Genomic DNA, 20,383 nt, shown 5'->3' on the forward strand with positions numbered 1-20,383 from the left:
CCGGTAGGGCCCCGGCTCAGTCCCACTTTTTGGAGACTGCCGGGGCCCGGCCCCGGCAGGCCACGGCCCACTTAAAGCCCTGAATACACCCCTTCCTCACTTTCCATGCCACAAAACTTCTAATATCCATTCTCTTCTTTGGCCTTCCTTCCTCATGTCTTGCCCCTCTTATATCAATCTACCATTCTTCCATCCATTCTCTATGTCTCCTTTCCCATCAGGACTCTATCTCTTCATCCCTTACCTCACTGGGATGGCTCTCCTTTCACTCTCAACTCAAGTTCAACTTCCTCTGTCTTGTCTTCAAATGTCGCTATGGTCTCGCCCCCTCCTATCTTACATCCCTCCTCTCCTTTTAGTCTCCCTCTCGTTCTCTCCGCTCTGCCGATCACTCCCGACTCACTGTACCGCGTGCCCCTTGTGCACAATCCCGTTTTCGATCCTTGCAACTTCTTGCTCCTCTTCCACTCCACTACTTCCTACTCCTCCTTCCGCTCTTCTTTAAAAACACACCTACTTCAGTCACCTGCCTGACTGTTAACGGCTGATTCTGAACACCGCCCCACACTGCGCAAGTTATGTATTACTGACTGGGCTTTGTAAATTGTTTCTGCAAATTGTTCTTTGCTACATGATTCTAAAAATGAACCCACATTGCTTATGTTATGCATTGCATATTTTTCTCTGTAAAGCGCTTTGGTTAAAAGCGCTATATAAAATTCAATAAATACAAATACAAATTTGAGAAGGAGGGCAAGGCTAGGTTTTCTTAGTATAGGCCTTTTTATTTTGACTAGACTGACTTGGACTTATTTGTTTTTTATTTTATGGTCGAGATTACTCCCATTTTAAAGTTAGAGCCAGTTAGGAATTTCACCAACCCTAGTAAACTACAAAATAAAGGTTTTCAAAATGTGCATCTATTGTGTCTGTGTCTACTGTTGATACCTTCCCTTCCTTACAGGTCTGAAAACAGTGGCGATGAAAGACTGTTGATTGTGTTACCGGTCATGTAGACGTGAATATAGCAATTACATGTCTTACCTTTTCATGAAACTTAACAGTCTTAATGTTGTCAAACACATTTAATAAATGAGCCTGGATGGTGTGAGAATCTGAGGCCTGACCAAGGATCTCAAGCAGAGCAGGATCCGACACAAAGAAGAAGCGAGGAAACAACAGACGTTTTTTCTCCAGGTACCTGAGGTTAAACAGAATGAGAGGAGAGTTCTACTTTAAAAACGCATAATTTTAAGACCAGTGTACTTTCACTATGTCAGAAGAAATAATGCATGCCCTAAAAAGAACTGGTCTGTATACACAGATATCCTTTTAAAACTCAATAGGCACTATTACAAAGAGAACCTCAATAATTTAAAAGTGTATGTTGGAGTAAATTGATTGTACATTTTACACAGTGCAAGCCACACAAAAGGAACACTACAGCTTTTCAAATAGGTGCTTCCGTTTGTTTGCAAGTCCCTTATTTAAAATGCCTCCAATATTCCAATTATTATTTTGGTTTTGCCACACTGTATAAATTAATACAGAACCTGTCATCAATAATATCTGTCAAAATATATGACAAATGCTCTCTAGATATAGCAGTAGGCATCTCAGATGATAAGTGGCAAAAAAGGTTTACCTTAACCAGCCAAGTCATGTTGAACTCTACGTTCAAGTGGATCCAGTTTAAAATTCTGCAGCGATTACATTACACATAAGGTAGAATTACATTTTTCAATCATGACAGTACTGGTCATTGCCCTCAGTGGTCTGGAACATGTGGCTCTCCACAGGTTTTCAACTTTGACACCTGTGATCCATCTCCATTACCTATCCTGGCTAGGGCTCACAATAGTTGTAGTCCAAAACATTTGGAGCGCCAAAGGTTGCAGGGCTGGCCATATATGCAAAAGGGATATCACAGATTATCTGCATATTTTATAGAATTGCCTACACTTATAAAACATCTTGGCTGCATGTTTGTGAGAAGTTGGGAGATTTCTAAAGTATCATTTACAACTGATCCCAAAAAGTGCTTCTTTGGTATGTTATGTCAGTGGGATTTATACTGCGCACTGCTACCATCTGCATGGGCTCCAGCCGGCTCTGGTGGATCTGAAAGTAAAAGAGGGGTTGGTTTGTTAGTGGGATATGGAAGGCCTTATGTGCCAATAGCATAAGGGTGCAGTTTCGAGGTTGTGTGAGTTATTGGAGAAAGTGTGGACTTCTGCTGTTTGTTGTCAGTGTGTGAAGGCATTATATGTGGGGGGAAAACTGTGTGTGTGTGTGTGAATGTGTGTGTGTCTGTGTGTGTGTGTGAGAGAGAGAGAGAGAGAGAGAGAGAGAGAGAGAGAGAGAGAGAGAGAGAGAGAGAGAGAGAGAGAGAGAGAGAGAGAGAGAGAGAGAGAGAGAGAGAGAGAGAGAGAGAGACATAGTTGATTTGCTCGCGGTATGTATGGAGGATTTTGAATATGGGTTAGTGGGGGAAAGAGAGTGCAGTCCTCATGGCATCGGATGAAGTTGCAGTAGCACAGGTAGCTTGTTGGGTAACTGAATGCCAGTGAGCTGTTGTCTGCCATGTTTGGTATTACTTTGACAATGGCCTATGGCTTGTGAGTTAGCTTGGCATATTAAACAGCCAGGTCTTTACTGCTTTACTGAAAGTTAGGTATTCCTCCTTTGTACATATTCCATTGAGGAGTGAGTTCCAAAGATTCTTTGAGCTGAAAATGCTGATCCACCATTTTTAATTTTTTAACAATATTTGGGTTTAAGATGTATGTTGTTGCTAGACCTCAGGGTTCTGTTTGGTCTGTAGATAGAGATTTCTTCTTGCAGGAATTCTACTCCTTAGTCATGAATTACTCTGTCTAGAATACATTGGGCCTCATTAGGACCCAGGCGGTAAGGGGTTTACGCCGGCGTAAACCATGGCGCCCCTTACCGCCTGAGTATGAGTTCCCTTAGCGCCATGGTGATTTTAACGCCTGCTTTAGCAGGCGTTAAAATCCATGGCGCTAAGGGACCTTGTTGTTAATTACGCCACCGTAATTTACGGTGGCGTAATTAACGCCTTCCCCACTCCCATTATGCCCTATGGGGCCAGAAATGGGAATGGGGAAGGGTAAATGGGGATTGGGGACTTACCGCCCCGCCAACCTCGGAATGGGGCGGTAAGTCCGCCAACCCCCATGGCGGAGTTGGCAGCTTAGCGCCATGGACCATGGTGCTAATAGCGCCATGGTCCTCCGCCAAGGTCCTAATGAGGGCCATAGTGTTTTGAAATAGATCCTTTTCTTCATTGATAGCCAGCGCAGTGATCTTAGTGCTTGTGTGATGTGTTCTTTCTAGTTGTGTTTTACAAGGAGTCTTTCTGCTGTGTTCTGGATTTGTTTTTTTTTTTGGTGAGGTAAGCAGGCCAAGGTAGATTCTTTTGGCATAGTATATTCTTGACATGACAAGTGAGATAATGGCGAGTGTGCTGCATGAAAAAAGTGAGAAAGGGTCAAATCCATCTGATAGATTGTAGGTGGAAGAAGCATTTTTTTAGTACGTCATTAACTTAAGGCTCCAGTGTTAGCTCATTTTAAGATTTTGAACCAATTTGGAGGCGTCTCGACTAGTGCCCATTTCCGTAAGCCATGGTATGCTAGGCATTTGACGAGGGCTTGGTCTATGTACTTGCTGCTGGCAATTTTGTAGATTTTGTATGTTAGACAAGGTATCAGAGTTGAAAAGAGGACTTATCAGTCTGGGCTGTCTACCTGCAAAAAGGTGTATACTCATAAACTGGGCTCGTAAAACACCCCCTACTATTGTAATTTGACTAAGTGATAAAATGGGCTAATAACAACGAAGAGTTCCACATTACTATGCTGCCATCAGTCTCTAGACCCAAGGATATATGGATGGATTGTTGAAATTGCTTACTGTTCTAAGCTGCAGGATAGGTCGTTGCACCTGTATTCTTAAACACGTGGATTTTAAATGATAGTACACCCTTAATGTAAATGCAATGCATTTTCATTGTACAAAATCTATATAGATGATCTACATTGTGATACGGTGTGAATACATTAACCATAAGCTATGTACTCATTAAGCTTTTCTATTTTTTGTAATTCGTTTTGATTATGTCATCCTAGAATTACTATGACGCATTGTAATGTTCAGCCAACCAGTTTATAAAGTATATAAAAAAGTATTAGTTTGTTTATAATTGAACATTATTAACATAGCAAAACATGATCTGCACCCACAATGTGAAGGTTTATTGTACTTCATATATAGAAATACTTAAAAAAAAACATTTTCAATACAACCTAAGGCACTCTTGAAAGTCCTCTTTATAGCTTTGTAACGCGTCAACTTTAGACTTCAAAGAACCAATTAATTGATCGGTGTGCTATACAGAGCTATCACAGACAAGTTTTTGTTCCTTAAAACAGTATCAAGAGAAAACAGTTAAAATGTCATGCATTAATTTGCTACCACCCCACCCAGCATGCTCCCTCTGCCCCTCAAGCAGCCACCCCTAGATTCAGAAATAGTCAGCGCCTTAATAAGGAGCGCCAAAAAGTGTAGTCAAAACTAAAGGCAAAGTTTGATGACCCTTTATGAGAGAGAGTTTCTTTTCAAGCAAAAGGGATGAACAGTGACTATATCAAAATGTGGGGCACCTATAACGAATTATATGTGTGCAGGTTTTTGTTTTGCTTAAGTGAGCTTCACCTTTCTCTCCCCTCATTTTTAAAAAGAATGGTAAATAGGTAAACCATAGCACAATGGAGTTTTATATTTGGGGAAGATTATTTGTTGAATATGCTTGTTCTGCAGTTGATTTGTATTTTACAGAAAATAAAATAAACTATTTAAAAAAAACTAAAAGTAAAGGCAAAACCACAATAATCTTTAACGTGTCTGAAACCATCGGACTGGAGCAACTTCTTTTTCAGACTCAGTCTCCCACAGCCCACACTCCGGTTTTGTCCTGTTTACAGTCTCAAGTGCCAAATCCAGGAAAGGAAGAATCTTACTCTATTGATATTTCAGATTTGCTTTCTTGTTAGCCACTTTTGATATGTTTTCTTTGTCCCTGGCATTGGATAGTTTAATAATAAGCACTGACCCCACTTCACTTCCCTATTTTTCCATTCATCTATTGTTTCATCTAGAATATTTATCAGCGTATATGGGGTATTCACACCCAGGGAAGGGCCATTAGCCAATCTGGTGGCTGGAACAGCGGGTGAGAAGAACAAGTTACTTACCAACTGTAACGTTCTTTCGATTGGATATTCCTCCCACGTATTCCTCCTCTTTAGATATTCGTATCCCAGCTCTGCTGCTTTGGAAAAAATGTTCACCAGAAGGCGCTGTGTTCGAGGCCACACAGTCGTAGTCCCTCAGGGTCGCCGCCGAGCGTCGACGTCATCCGCTGTATAAAGGGCTCGAGCAGCGCCCGTTACCTCAGTTCTGTTTTTATGGTATTGACGGTCGCATCAGCTGATCAGGCTTTAAGTCCTCAGGCTCTTAAGGAAGTTCAAGTGCAACTGGCGTAAACTGTACGGAGGGGTAGGTTGGGAGGGTCGATGAGGAATACGTGGGAGGAACATCCAATCGAAAGAACGTTACAGTTGGTAAGTAACTTGTTCTTCGAATGGATTGTATCCTCCCAGGTATTCCTCATCTTTAGATAGGCTCCCAAAGCAGTAAGAATTTGGAGGAGGGAGTACCAGAGATTTCAATTATGGACTGAATGAAGGCCAGCTTTCGAAAAGAGTCCTCCTTGATATGAAGTGGAGTCCAAGCAGTAATGCTTTACAAAGGTGTGCATTGACGACCAGGTGGCTGCTGCACAAATATCCTGCACCGGGACACCCCTTTGAAGAGCCGTGGAAGTTGCCATGCCTCTGATTGAATGAGCCCTTAATCCATCTGGAGGCTCTTTTCCAGCCAATTTATAGCACTCCGAGATAGCTAGAATTATTCAACTGGATAGAGTTTGTTTAGACACTCCAAGGCCCAATTGTGTCTTCGACAAATAGTTGGTCACATTGTCGAAGATTTGCCAATCTGGAAATGTAAAAACTGAGAGCCCTTTTTGGGTCCAGTCTATGCAACCTCTACTCTTCCTTACTAGCATGAGGAGGAGGATAAAAAGAAGGTAAGGTAATTTTCTGTGACGTGTGGAAATCAGAAATTATTTTAGGCAAGAAAGATGGTTTGACTTTTAAAATAACTTTGTCCCTATGGAAAATGGTGTGAGGTGGCTTACAAGAAAGTGTCTGCAACTCACTTACCATGCGGGCTGATGTTATAGCCACCGACAGAATTGTTTTAAGAGTGAGAAGTCTTAATGGGCAAGAATGTAAAGGTTTGAAAGGGGCACACATGAGAAATTGAGACTAAATTCAAATCCCAAATAGGCACCTGAAAATGTGTCAGAGGGTACACATGTGTCAGCCCTTTCAAGAATTGAATGACTAAGGGCATTTTAAAATAGGACACCTCTTACGAGGAACGCTTAAAGATAGATAGCGCTGCTAGATATCCTTTTATACTGCCAACTTGGAGCCCCAAATTGGCTAAGTGTAAGAGAAAAGAAAGTACTGTTGGAGTATTACAAAGGAATGGATCCACATTCTTATCTCTGCACCAGTTACTGAACTTGTTCCAACGACACCGGTACAGGGATTTTGTTGCTGGCCTTCTGGCCGAAAGCAAAATCTCCATTACGTCATCCGGGAGGTCCCAATCCTTATATCAGCCTCTCAGAAACCATGCGTGAAGGCTGAGTGTCTTGACCTCTGGATGGAGAACCCGACCTTCCTCTTGCAAGAGAAGATCCTCTCTTTGTGGAAGATGTATTGGAGGGCAGATGGACATGTCCAGAAGGTCCGGGTACCACATTCTCCTGGCCCAATCCGGGGCAATTAGAATCATGGTTTTCCTGAACTTTCTCAACCTCCTGATCACTTGAGGAATCATGGGGACCGGAGGAAATGTGTAAAGGAGTGGAAATACCCAGTCCACTACGAAGCGTCCCCTAGAGCTCCCCTTGGGTGAAATTCACTTGAGCAGTACAGTTCGCACTTCCGGTGGGCACCGGTCGGAAACAGATCCACTTGAGGGGTTCATAAAAGGGCAAAGATCTCTTGAAGGACTTCCTGAGCTAGTTCCCATTCGTGGGAGACTGTGCTGTGCCTGCTCAGAGCGTCGCCTCCTCTTTTGTTGAGGTATTTAGCCACTGTGTTGTCCGTCATTATTAAGGCCATTCGTTCCCTGCACAGAGGGCAGAAAGGTCTTCAGCGCTAGTCTGATTTGCCCTCAGCTCCAAAAGGTTGATGTGTAAGTTGGACTCCGATGGAGACCAACGACCGCTAATTGTCAGATCGTTGGTGTGGGCTCCCCACCCTGTGAGTGAGGCATCCGTCACTACCGTTATCTCTGGCCATGGTTGCCAAAAAGGTTCCCCCTTGAGGATATTCTCCTTGCAAGCCCACCATAGGAGATCTTGAGCCACTTTGGTCGATACTTGCAGAAGAGGGCCCATTGAAGGGATCTCATCCTCAATCTGGCCTCTGGCACCAGAAAAATGCAGGATGCCATGAGGCCTAGCAACCTTAGAAAGTCGAATGCCGGTAGATGTTGGGCATTTTTAAACTTCGTTACTATCTGCAGAATGTGATGAGCTCTCTCATCGGGAGGCAAGGTTTTCCCTGAGGAAGTATCCATGTCATGCATCACGTCCCTACACCTACCACTGCCACTACTGCACGCACACCCACCTCCACCTCCGGACCACATGCAGGACGGCAGCAGCTTGGGGGTCCGTTTACCTTGTGCTTGGACTGGTGGCAACCATAGTATGGGGAAGCCATTTTCACATCATTTGGGATGTCTACACCCATTTCTATACTGGCAGCTTCCTTGGCGCATTGGGACAGGCAGGGTCAGGCGTCCTGATACCAAGCAGTCACGTTCGTATCTGGATCACGTGATAAGAAAAGCCCGCTCACGTGACACATCCACGGATCACGTGGCACGGAAGCTCTGCTCACGTGATCTTGCTTCCATGGCAACGGGATAAAAGCCTGGATCCCGCGCTCCACAGTGCTTCACAGCTGTTCTTACCAGCACTGTTTGGCGTTCTCAAGACCTTGATTTCTGGCTCACTCTTCATCACGGACTACGACTAATGGACTCCTTTTGTCTCATATTTTTGTATTGGAGCCTCTCAAACTGATCTTTTTGTTGCCTCGACCTACGGACTGCTTATTGGGACTCCTTCTGCTGAAGCCCTTGGATTTGTTGTTCTCTGTTGTTCTTCCTGAACTTACATGGATTACGAATTAGCCGCACAGACTTCTAGTGGCTTTCCCCTTTGCTGCAACTCTTCAGGCTCCTTCCTCCATTCAGTCCCGAGTGCCATTTCAAAGCATCTACAGGTACTTCCAGTGATTGGTATATACAAGTCCGAAGTGGTGACAAACCCATGCTATTCTACTGCTGTCGCCCCTACCATACATCTAACGCCCACCACGTTCCTTGGTCCTGAGGTCCTAGTTTGATTAAAGTGACAATCCTTCCACACAATAGGTAAACTATTTATTTGATATTAATCAGCTGTCCCAAAAAAACTGGCAGTTCCATATTGGTGTTTGTGCTAATTACTTGTTTGCCTTACAGCGGTCTTGGGTTTTCCAGTGTTCCGTGGTTCCGGTGTTCCAGTACCTATCACCTGTGGCCTCAAAGATTGCACAGGGAGTCATTTTTAGATCTCCCTGTGCGGTACATGGGGACGGAGGCCTTTATAATCTACACGACTATCAAGTCTTGACAATCCAGGACTGCTCCGATGAATTGGAGTCTTTGGCTTGGAATCATTTGTAACTTCTGGTAATTGAGGGAGAAGCCCAGACTGTATAATAAGTGGCAGGTCAAGGCCAGATGTTCCTGGGCTTGTTCGAGTGAACTTGCCCTGATTAGCCAATCATCCAGATAAGGGTAGACGTGAATCCCCCTTCTTCTGATACTCGCTGCCACCACCGCCATCAGTTTGGTGAAAACCCTCAGGGCGGAGGTCAGCCCAAAAGGTAGAACCCGAAACTGATAATGAGAACCACCAATTGCGAACCTCAGGTACTTCCTGTGCTTGAGATGGATTGGCACCTGAAAGTAAGCATCCTGAAGGTCCAATGAAACCAGCCAGTCCTGAAGCTGAAGAGCCTGAAGGATCTGAGAAAGGGTCACCATCTTGAACTTGTCCTTCCTGAGGAACTCAAGTTTCTTAAGTCCAAGATGGGTCTCAATCCTCTGTCCTTTTTGGGGATGAGAAAATAAGGGAAGTACCAACCCTTGTCCCTCTCCGCTACAGGTACATGTTCTATTGCACCTTTCTCTAGCAGGGTTAAAATCTCCTGCACAAGGAGCGGGTCTGGAATTTTTACAGAGTTGGCTCCCGGTGTATGATCTTGAGGTCTTTGATGAAAAGGAAGGCAGTAACCATTGGTCACTATCTCTAGTGCCCAGACATCTGATGTAATGCCCCGACATTCGTCTAGATACAGAGTGATTCTGCCTCCCACCAGGGACTTGTGGGTGAAGACCTCAAAGTGGCTTTGCAGCAGCTGCAGCAGTGGCTGAAGAGGTATTAGCCGCTGCTCTGGCTGATCTCGCACCTCTCCCTTTTCCACCACGAAAGGGTTTTCTCTGTTGGCCTCTCTAAATGGCCTGCCCCCTCCCTTTTCCAAAAGAGGAGTAGAAGTGAAAAGGGTGACTCTTCCAGCAAGATGAGCCTGCGTAAGAGTGTTGTTGAGGCTGCCTTATAGCGGCACTAAGTGATTTTGCTGCCGCTATTGAGGTCTGCAGCTTCTCCAAGCTCTCATCCGCCTTGCTGCCAAACAACCTCAAGCCGTCAAAGGGCATATTAAGTAATCTAGACTGCACATCAGGTGCAAAGCCAGATTTCCTTAGCCATGCAAACCTGTGTAGGACCATGCTAGATGCCACGGACCTGCTTACACTATCTGCAGTGTCCAGTCTTGACTGAAGGCATTCCTCCATAGCCTCTTTACCATCTTTTACTATAGCCAGGAAACCATCCCGTTCCTCACCTTCCGGGATGCGTTCAGCCGCTGATGTCATGCAGTCCCACAAGGTGTATGTAAATTTTGCTAAAGTGCAAGTGACATTAGTCGATTTAAGGGCCATGCTGCCCGAAGAAAAAACTTTCCGGGCCCAAGCATCAACTTTTTTTATCATCCCTGTCCGGTTGTATTGCTGGGTAAGCTGATTGCCTAGTGGAGGTTGCAGCTTGAACCACTAGACTTTCAGGGGAGGGATATTTAGATAAATATTCTGGATCTGATAAAGTTGGCCTGCATTTTGGTACAAGTTTCTTGATTACTGCTGAAATAGAATCAGGAGTATTCCAATTTACCATCACCCTCTTTTGAAGTGCTTTATGGAATGGAAGAAGAGGATCTTTTAGAGGACCTTCACTAAGGATGGCCGTCATGCCATCCTGGTTGAAATCTGGGGAAGCTGCCTTCAAACCCATAAAATCAATGACCCTTCCCATAAGATTCCAATAACTAGGATCAGCATGATCTGTAGGGTCTGGTCTTTCAAAATCCACTTCAGGTGAAGTGTCTAGGCCACTGGCATTTTGGAGACAGTCATAAAGATCTGTTATTTTGGAATTCAGGTCCACTAGCTCTTCAGGGACCTCTCTGGCTCCAAACCTAACTCCAGCTGAAGTGACATCCTCTTCAGAGGAGTGTTCTTCAAAAATGGATGACATGGATCTTAGAAATTCCTGTCTGGGTTGAGGATGGAATGCTTTTTCAGGTAAAGAGGGTGGTATCGACTTAGGTATGGGCAATGGCGTCGACTTGGGTATAGAAATCAAAGAATGCCTCGATAAAGGCGTTGAAGGCGGCGAAGGCAGCGATAAAGACGACGCTGGCTTCGACGAAGGATGTTTCAATGCTGTCGAAGAAGGCTTCCATAAAGCCAAAGGTGTCGACGCCATTTTCGTCGGCAGTTTCGACGGCATTGTTGTCGACTGTTTCGAGTCGACTTTCGACTTCGACGTCGATGTCGATTCCACTACCACCGATTTATGCACCAGAGGTTTTGACTTAGTACGAGGCATGAAGGAACTTTCCCTTTATGACACTCTTAACTCTTTTTTGGCTCTCGCGTGTTTAGATTTTGATTTCCCTCTGTCACTTTTAGAGTGGGTAGAGGCTTGATCACCACGCGGCAACTTCGAGGGGGTCTGGGCCGCTTTTCTCTGAGTTGGTTTTAAATCTCCTCTTTGTCTTGATTAAGGGAGTGTTGGTGGGCAGGGGGGAAGAATGTGGGAGGAGGAGAGGAAGGGGCTCAGCAGGGGCAGGGGAGCCGAACCCAGACTCTGATAATGGGTCTTATCCCTCGCACCCTAGTCCGTCCCCTGCTGCCGTGGTCAGGATTAACCCAGCCGTGAGGAGCCGACCAGAGTTGGTTCTTCCCCCAGTGTCACCCCCACAGAGAGAAACCTCAGGGCCCCTAGCACCGGGGGTCAATCCCCCACCTTTGCAGTGCCCCTCCGGGAGAGCCCAAGGTAATTTGAGTTCAGGGGGAGAGGAGAAGGTGCCTTAACCCCCAGGCAGGGGAGGCTTCTGTCTGGGTTCCACAAACCCAAAGGCTGTAGCGGCTCTCTGGTGTTCCTTCATGGTGTCCCAAAACTGTCAATTTCTTCTAGAGAACCAAGGGACGCCCTCTGGAACAAATGCCTTCACTGGCTGCAGGTTGTAGGGGATTGTGGGTTTGTGTCCTGGTGCTCTTTGTTGGAGTGCACGAGACTGTCTAAACCTTCAGCCAATATGGACACTGTCCAAGTGGGCTTTGGGGACGCCCGTATGGCAAGGGACGTCTGGGAAAAATGTAATGGCCACGGCAAAGTGGTATTACAGTCAGCCTACTCCCTATATGTGCCCCTCTGTGTCCCGCAGGAGACACTTCTAGTAACAGCCCACTCTCTGGGGCAAACTTGACTGCCTTGGGACCGAGGCGCCTTGGGAGTTTCCAGAGGCAAGGGGTCGGTGGTTCTTGATTTCTTGGATTTCAGCCCTGTCTGGGGGTACTCATGGAGGGTGTGGCCCAGAGTATGGCTTTGCTGTTCCTTTTCCTTTTTTTTTTTCTCTGAAATGTTGAATGTAATCATGTAATAGAACTGTTTTTTAGGATGTACTTTAATGGCCTTTCCGGCCGAATAAAGTTGTTTGACTGACTGACTGATAAATTACTCTCCTCTCAGAAGAGGAAGAGGAAGAGGAGGAAGAAGACCTATGACGTCGCTTTTTTGACTTCTTAGTCGAAGACGAGGAGGATTTCCCTGAGCGACTCTTTGATCTCGACCTCCTCGACCCATGTCGAGATTTTCGACTAGATTCATCAATATCATTTTGTCTTTTAGAAGACTTGTAAGTTTTCTCCCCCACCGCCAGCTTACCTCTATGTTCCCTAAGAGCCTTATTGGACATGTCCTGGCAGGAACCGCACTCGTCAACCCGATGGTCTGGGCTGTGGCACCATAGGCAATTCCGATGGGGGTCGGTTACTGACATTTTCCTACCACACTTCTGACATTTTTTTAACCCTGTCTTGGGTGTGGTGGGAGTAGATGACGAGGACATCGTCGAGGAAAAATCTGATGCGCCGTTCGTAACACAAAGCAGTTGCGTCGGAAAAACAGAACTGAGGTAACGGGCGCTGCTCGAGCCCTTTATACTCGAGGGACTACGACTCCGCGGCCTCAAACACATCGCCCTCTGGTGAAAAAATGTTCCGAAGCAGCATAGCTGGGATACAAATATCTAAAGATGAAGTATACGTGGGAGGACACAATCCATTTGAATATAGAGATTTGATAGGAGGTTTTATTTCCTGTGTATAAGAAGGTGTTCAGTGGGTTCTCATTCTCACTTCTTTTCTTTTTATGGTGGTGGTTTTCTGGGTTCCCTTCAGATAGTTTTTATTGTGCTAGATTGAGTGTAAAGAATACTGGAATAAGATGGTTCAATCCTTTCCGTCTTACTTTGTTTATCCCCACTGAATGATGGTACTGATGGAATGGTAGGGAAATTGACTGATTTAAGGGGCAGTATTTTATGGGGTGTCCATTGCATCTATAGCACTTTTGGTTGTGGTTAAGAGGTGGGGTTATAATATGTGGATTATCTTCTTTTCCTTCTCTTGTATCTCCATTAACTCCTCTAAATTCTCGGGACAGAACTCCATAGTATGCCCCCAATTCCCGCAGAAGAAACAACGTTCTGAGCATAAGGGATCTAACGCATCTAAGGGGATGATAGGAAACCCAGGGAACAATTTTCTCTGTACCTGCTTCAGCATGGGATCAGATGTTGGGCTGTCCTGTAGGCTCTCCTGATCTATCGTTGGTGCTTGTTGGACAAGGGGGATAGCCACCAATTCTGTTGAAGGAGGTAGTAAATTAGATTGTGATTTATTGGGGTCCCGGCAAAGAGGTTCCCTTATGGCTGAGATCTCTCTTATTTCTTTGCACTCAACCTTAGGCTCTTAGTCATTTAGGTGTTTCCTGATAAAAGGTACTAAGGAAACCAAGGGAATATGATGATTGAGATTTTCCTCAGGAATTATAACCTCCTCAGAGTATTCAACACGATTCTTGTTGGTCTCAGGTTTTACTTCCTGAGAAGAGGAACATTCTATAGAGGTTAAAGTGTTGGAAGGTTTAATTTCTATCCCACAAAAGTGCATCCTTGGCCTGTTTATAGTTCATTTTCTCTGTCAAGGGATAGGAAATCTGTTATGGGGCATTGTTCCCCCTCCATGCTCTCCCTTAATCTCCTCAGTGGGTGGCTTCTATAGGATCTCGTATATAGGATTTCCCACTTTCTTGCACCTATTGATCTTCATTGGGGTTAAAAAGAAATTTAAGAAAACAAATTTCAGTTAATCTCTGCAGGAGAGAAGGGGTAACATTTTTAACATTCCCTCTCTGCACGGTAGGATATAGAGGGATCAGGTGGTGGGGTAGTTTATTTGCAATTTCAAAGATACTATCACCTTGTCTCTTTCCTGCACTAGATAATCTTCTGGGCGAAGAGGTGATAGACATTGCCCTCAACGACCTTCCTAACAGGCAGAATAGCTTGAGGTGTTAATAGTTGGAAAACCACCCAATCCTGGAATGTGACTGAGGGAAGGATTCCTAGTTTCCTTCTATAGGTCCCAGCCCACTGGTAGTAAACACAACCTGTCTATATCTAACTCTTGGTACAAAGGGTAGGGGATCAGCACCTATCTTGATCTCTGGGGTGTAGGATTAATCGGTGGGAGAGATGATGTTACTCCACTCTTTCCCCAATGTCTTAACGATAGCAACTGGTGGTCTTAACAATCTCTGATTTAAATTATCCAAAATAAGGGTTGCCCAACTTGTATTGGTTGAGCGGCATCCCACCGCTGACACCATTTGTGAAGGCATCATGAAGCAAGACACAGACAACAGATTCAAAGTTCAAACAAAAGACGTTTATTAACTTAAATGTCAGGATGGTTGAAGGCCTAACTTGCCCGATGCTAAGGTGGGATTTCCCTACCTTAAGAAAGTCAAAGTCAGTAAGTTCAACTTAAAAGTCTGTCTGTGTCCAAAATCTATACTTGCCCTCACAACTGAAGCTAAACAATGTGTAGGGATGTCAGCAAAATATGAAACAGTGTACCAAATAAAGCTCTGAGATTCTTCCGGTTCTTGCCTTGCTTTCCAGCTCCCCTTCCCCAAGTTCAAGACAGTTGCACAAAGTCTCTGGGTTCCCTTCCTCAAGAAAACAACACACTTCTAAAAAGGGGGCCTCAAGGTTCCCTCCCTCAAGGCAACAACAAAGTTCATAAGGTCTTAGGGGTCCCTTCTCCAAGACGTCAGCTTTTCCAACTTGCCAACTTATACTTAGTTTCAGTCTCTTAATATTCAAAACCAGTTCCAGGTCAACTTTAAACTCCTTCTACTTTCTTGACAGTTTATACAGATTGATTTCTTCTGCTTCACTTCAGCAATCTCTTTGATACATTTGGTTTTGTTCACTGTATGTTTCCTTGGCTTGCACAGATAAGGTTTCCCCCAGTCTAGGTGCAATTGTTGGACCACACAGTCCACCCATTACAGGTCACGCAACCAGTAACCCCAGGCTTTCTTGCCCACACACGTTTCTTTGTAACTGAACCTGTGTTCTGGTTCACATTCACTTGGCTTCGTCCTCGCCAGCCTTGGCTTTGCCACAATGTGTTTTCCTCTTTGCCAGTCTCTTGACTTTGCCACAATGTGTTCTGTCATACCGTTCACTCTGTGGTGCTCTCTTTACTTTACCACATGACAGTCACACTCTTCAGTAATATTCAAGTAATATTCACTACTTGCTTTTCATTGTATTTCATATGGTTCGTTCTTTGCTTTTTAATATATTTTCCATGTATTTCAAACAAGCTTGCCCTCTCCTCATAGGCTTATCAAAAGGCTTTCCTTTAGTTTGGTATTCAATAGTTCTTAATTCTGATTCTTCTATTCACAGTTCATCTTGTTCGTATTGTTCACCACAACTCTTCTCTTTGGGTTAACTTTATCTAGCACATCACATTTTGTTTATTTGGCAATCACTTTTTCCCTTTAACAGCCCCCAGGAGCGCCCTGGTACGAGTGTTTCCTTGTTTTCACTCACTGGTCCTTGGCGGCTCCTCCGGGTGGCTGCTTTCCTCTTCTTCTGCTCCGCATACACGTCTTCGTAGTATTGCGAGCCCCGCTCACACTCCAGTCTTCTTTCTATGGGTAGCCGGCAGCACTGCTCGCCTCTTACGGATGCTGCCGGTAGCTTATAGCAATGTAACGCTCACCTGGTATCCACGGGGATGCCACTCAACCTGTTCTGACCTCTTACAACCTCGAACCCTTCCCTGGAGTCTACTCGACTGGAGACTGGGCCTGAAACACAGGATCAGTAGAGTTTAACTCCCTATTGTCTCTGTGTGCTTGAACCCCTGTTTCCCCGGGGTCCAACCCATCCCTTTCATCCACAACTCACCTTGTTTTCTTGGAAAGTGTGCTCTCCATCCTGCTTTCAGCGCAGGGGCACGTTGATTGATGCAGGCTCGTTGCTGCCTAGTTACTTCACTGGCAAGAGTCTGACAGGTAAGTATAATGAGTCTTTTGAACAGTTCGGGGATGGCGACGTGCTGCTGAGATGAGTAGCGCTGAAGGTGAGTGAGAGCACGATGCGCGATGCGACCCTTTTGTATTTATATTGATCTGAGTTCTTTTTCTGTGTCTTATAGGTGCTGCGACGTTTTCAGCGTGGATGCCAGTTATGAAGAAGAAATGCGGTGAATAAGCGCGGTATGCGGCGCCTCTAGATGTTTCCACGCTAACCTGCAGTGTCTTTTCCCTCTTGCAGATGGATAAGAAGTTCTGAAGACAGAGTTCCCCCAGAGCGGCTGGGATTCAGGTAAGCGCTTAAAGCTCGTACAGTCTTTAAAAATAAGCGAAGATTTGCTGAATGCTTACTAATGCCTTTTTTCTGTTCTTTTCCCTTTTCCTTTTTCCTTAGGAAGTGGCGTGCCGGGATGGGAATTACACCGCCGAAGATGCCCACAGAACAGAAGGAGCGATGAATGATGGAAGCGCCGCAAGGTAAGGCTGTTCCTAACAGTGTTCTTGTTCTTGCAGGAGCTGAACGCAGAAGAAAGATGCAGGCCTACTGGAGACCGATCCAAACACGGTGAGTGTCGCGCTGCAGGTGCAGAAAACACAAAGCATGTTTCTCAGCCTGGGCGTGGCTTAAATAGTCTCTGGGTATCCCAGGTGCTTCTGGGCTGAACCACACCCAAAAGACTAGACTGCACATGCAGTTCTGGGAACCGAAATATGTGGGGGCATCCATCTTGTCCCCATCAATGCACTACAAGTCCAATCTCCAATGTTATCCTATGGGAGTGAGTGAGTCTGGTGCCACAATCACCAAGTCTGACTCCAAGTGAGTCTTTGGAGGGATGGAGAGGCCCTTGAGGCCATGTAGGTGATCGTGGCCTGGCTCCAGCCTGACATCTTGGAGGGCTGGGGACATGAGGGGCAGGAATCATGACAGCACCCCGAGGCCCCTCTCAAGGTGGCTCTTCTGTCTGGTCCTGGTTTGTTTAGATGGTGTTGATGAAATCGTCTAAGCAGGCGAGGTGCATGGATGTACTCACAAGGCTCCCATGTCCTGTCTTGTGGACCATACCCCTTCCAGTCTACTAAGTAGTATAATTTGGATCTGACGTACTTTGAATCCAGGATGTCCTTGACTTTGAATTCTGGCTCCTCGGCGACTACTACTGGCTGCGGTGGCGTTGCTACCTGGGTCCCAGGTTGAACAGGTTTAAGGAGAGACACCTGGAACACAGGATGAATCTGCATGTTTGACAGCAGAGCTAGTCTGACCGCCACAGGATTTATCACAGAGGTGACAGTGAATGGACCCAGGTATCTTGGACGGAAAGTTCGGGTTCATTTAATGGACACGTGTTTAGACTCCAGCCAGACTTTGTCTCCCACTTGGTAGTTGGGGGCCTTTGCTCAGTGTTGATCAGCAAACTTCTTTTGGCGATTCTTAGCTTGAAGTAGGTGTTCAGCTGCCCTTTTAAAGGTTTGAGAAATGGTTGTGTGCAAGGTTTTGACTGCTGGCATTTCCAGGGTTGTACGAATGTCCAACTCAGAAGTACATGGGTGCCTGCCATACATGGTATAAAAGGGTGTCTGCCCAGTGCTGGTGTGTAGGGAACTATTATAAGCATATTCAGCTATCCATAATAGGTCAAACCAGCTTCCTTCAGCTTGGTGTAACATGCAACGCAGATACTGCTCGAGCGTCTGATTTGTCCTCTTAGTTTGACCATCCATTTGGGGATGGTGACTGGTGGATAGCCGGATGACGATCTGGGCCATAGAGCAGCATTTTCTCCAGAAGTTATATACGAATTGAGTACCTCGGTCTGAGACCAAAACTGAAGGAAACCCATGGAGCTGTACGATGCCTTCAAGAAATACCTTTGGCAGAGTGGAAGCATTTGGGAGCCCCTTAAGAGAAATGAAATATGCAATTTTTGAAAATAGGTCCACGACCACAAGAATAGTGTTAAACCATTGACTTGGCGGTAAGTCAGTAATAAAATCGAGGGACAACGTGTGCCAGGGTGCTGGTGGGATTTCCAATGGTTGTAATAGCCCAGTCGGTTTCTGCTTGGATGACTTGTTTTGAGCACACACTCCACAAGATAGGATGAATTGGATAATGTCTTTACGCCACGTGGGCCACCAATAATTTCGTTTTACCTTGGCTGGGGTTTTAGCGATTCCAGGGGTGGCCCTCGATCAAGGAATCATGATAACCGGACATGACTTGTTCTCGTAGTTCTTGGTTTGGTAAGAATAAACGATTCCTTAAGTAGGGCAACTGATCTTTTATCATGTAATGTTCTCCTTGTGCACGCCACGCTTGTAATTTCTCCGGACTCATCAGGTTTTGGATTTCTTCATGTAATTCTTTCTGAGTTATGGTTGCTGTGATTCCTAGGAGCTTGTCACTCGGGATGATTGCTATTGGGTCAGTGGTCTGATACCCTTGCTCTTCCACCCCCATACGGGAAAGGGCATCGGCCTTCCCTTTTTTCACCCCTGGTCGAAATGTAATCACGTAGTCATATTCAGCAAAAAAAAGAGCCCACGTAGTTGTTGTGAGGATTGGGCCTTTGCCATTTTTAGGTACTGGAGGGTCTAGTGGTCAGTTATTAGAGTGATTGTGTGTCTGGCACCCAAGAGGTAGTGCCGCCATGCCTTAAAGGCTGACTTAATGGCCAGGAGTTCTTTGTCTCTGATAACGTGATTGAGTTCAGGGGGTGTAAATTTACGCAACCAGAAGGCAACAGGGTGTAACTAGCCCGTTTCGGGGTCCTTTTGTGAGAGGACGGCTCCCATAGCCATGCTTGAGGCGTCCGTTTCCACCAGGTATGGGGGGATCAGGGCGAGGATGGCGTAAGATTGGGGCAGATGTGAATCTTGCTTTGAGTTCCTGGAAAGCTTCCTCGACTTCTGTTGTCCACTGGAACTTTTTGTTGCTTTTCCTTAGCAATGACGTGATAGGATGCACAATTTGCGAAAATCCTGGGATGAACCGGCGGTAGAAGTTTGCAAAACCCAGCATACTTTGAACCCCCTTGAATGAATTTGGGGATGGCCAGTTCAGGATAGCATCTACCTTGTGTAGATACATTCGGATTCCATTCGGGCTGAGAATAAAGCCCAGGAATTCTACCTCGGAGACGTGGAATGAGTACTTTTCGAGCTTGGCGTAGAGCTGGTGTTGACAGAGTTTCTCCAATACGGATCGGACTTGTTTAACGTGGTCCTGCTTTGATGCGGAATATACTAGAATATCGTCGATGTACACTAGAGCACAGACATCAATCAATTCCCGTAGAACATCGTTCATGAATTATTGAAATGCTGCAGGCGCGTTGCAAAGGCCAAAGGGCATTACTTGATATTCGTACAAGCCGTATTTGGTGTGAAAAGCAGTTTTCCAATTGTCCCCCTTTTTTACGCGAACAAGGTGATATGCCCCCCTCAGGTCTAGTTTTGTGTAGATTTGGGCATCTTTGACTTGATCAAGCAATTCAAGGATCAGTGGCAGGGGGTAGCGGTTTTTTACAATAATCTGGTTCAGTGCGCGATAGTCGATGCACATTCTCAAGTCCCCCTCCTTTTTCGGTACGAAGAATAGAGGACTGGCTGCTGGAGACTTCGAGGGACGGATGAATCCGTTGGCCAGGTATTGGTCAAGATAGGCCTTCAGGTGCTGGTTTTCTGGTTTTGTGAGTGCGTAAATTCGCCCACAAGGGATTTGTGTACCTGGTATCAGGTCGATTTGGCAATTATATGGTCTATGCAGTGGCAGGGTATTAGCCTGTTCTTTCTGAAAGACATTTTGAAAGTCCTGGTATTCACTTGGTAGGGTGCCGATTGCCACAGTCGCAAGCGTGGAGGTTCTGGTGTCTATTGGTTGTTTCTCTTGGCGATAACATGTGTGGGCGCAGGTCTCGGGAAAGGCCAATTATTTTGCTCGCTAATCGATTCAAGGATTGTGAGCGACCAACCATGGCATTCCCAAAATCAACCGGAACTGTGGTGCCTTAATGAGGTCGAAAACGATAGATTCTTGGTGTCCATCCTGGCACAGAAGGGTTAAAGCTGCAGTGCATTGGAATACTGGACCAGAATATATTTCCGTGCCGTCGACAGTGGTAACAGTGTCAGTGG

The 20,383-nt window shown here is 45.5% G+C and overlaps 1 protein-coding gene across 1 annotated transcript in view; it reads right to left on the bottom strand.

Annotated features, from left to right (window-relative positions):
• The window catches only part of DNAH5 (dynein axonemal heavy chain 5), a 4,235,244-nt gene that overhangs the window by 2,369,613 nt on the left and 1,845,248 nt on the right, over positions 1-20,383 (bottom strand). Inside the window, exon 32 of the mRNA XM_069613779.1 lies at positions 1,045-1,201. Coding sequence (XP_069469880.1) covers positions 1,045-1,201 — 157 coding nt within the window. The remainder of the gene's footprint in view (positions 1-1,044; positions 1,202-20,383) is intronic.

The sequence above is a fragment of the Ambystoma mexicanum genome, chromosome 5p (genome assembly GCF_040938575.1).
Source record: "Ambystoma mexicanum isolate Mex_15411 chromosome 5p, UKY_AmexF1_1, whole genome shotgun sequence".
Taxonomy (NCBI): Eukaryota; Metazoa; Chordata; class Amphibia; order Caudata; family Ambystomatidae; genus Ambystoma; species Ambystoma mexicanum.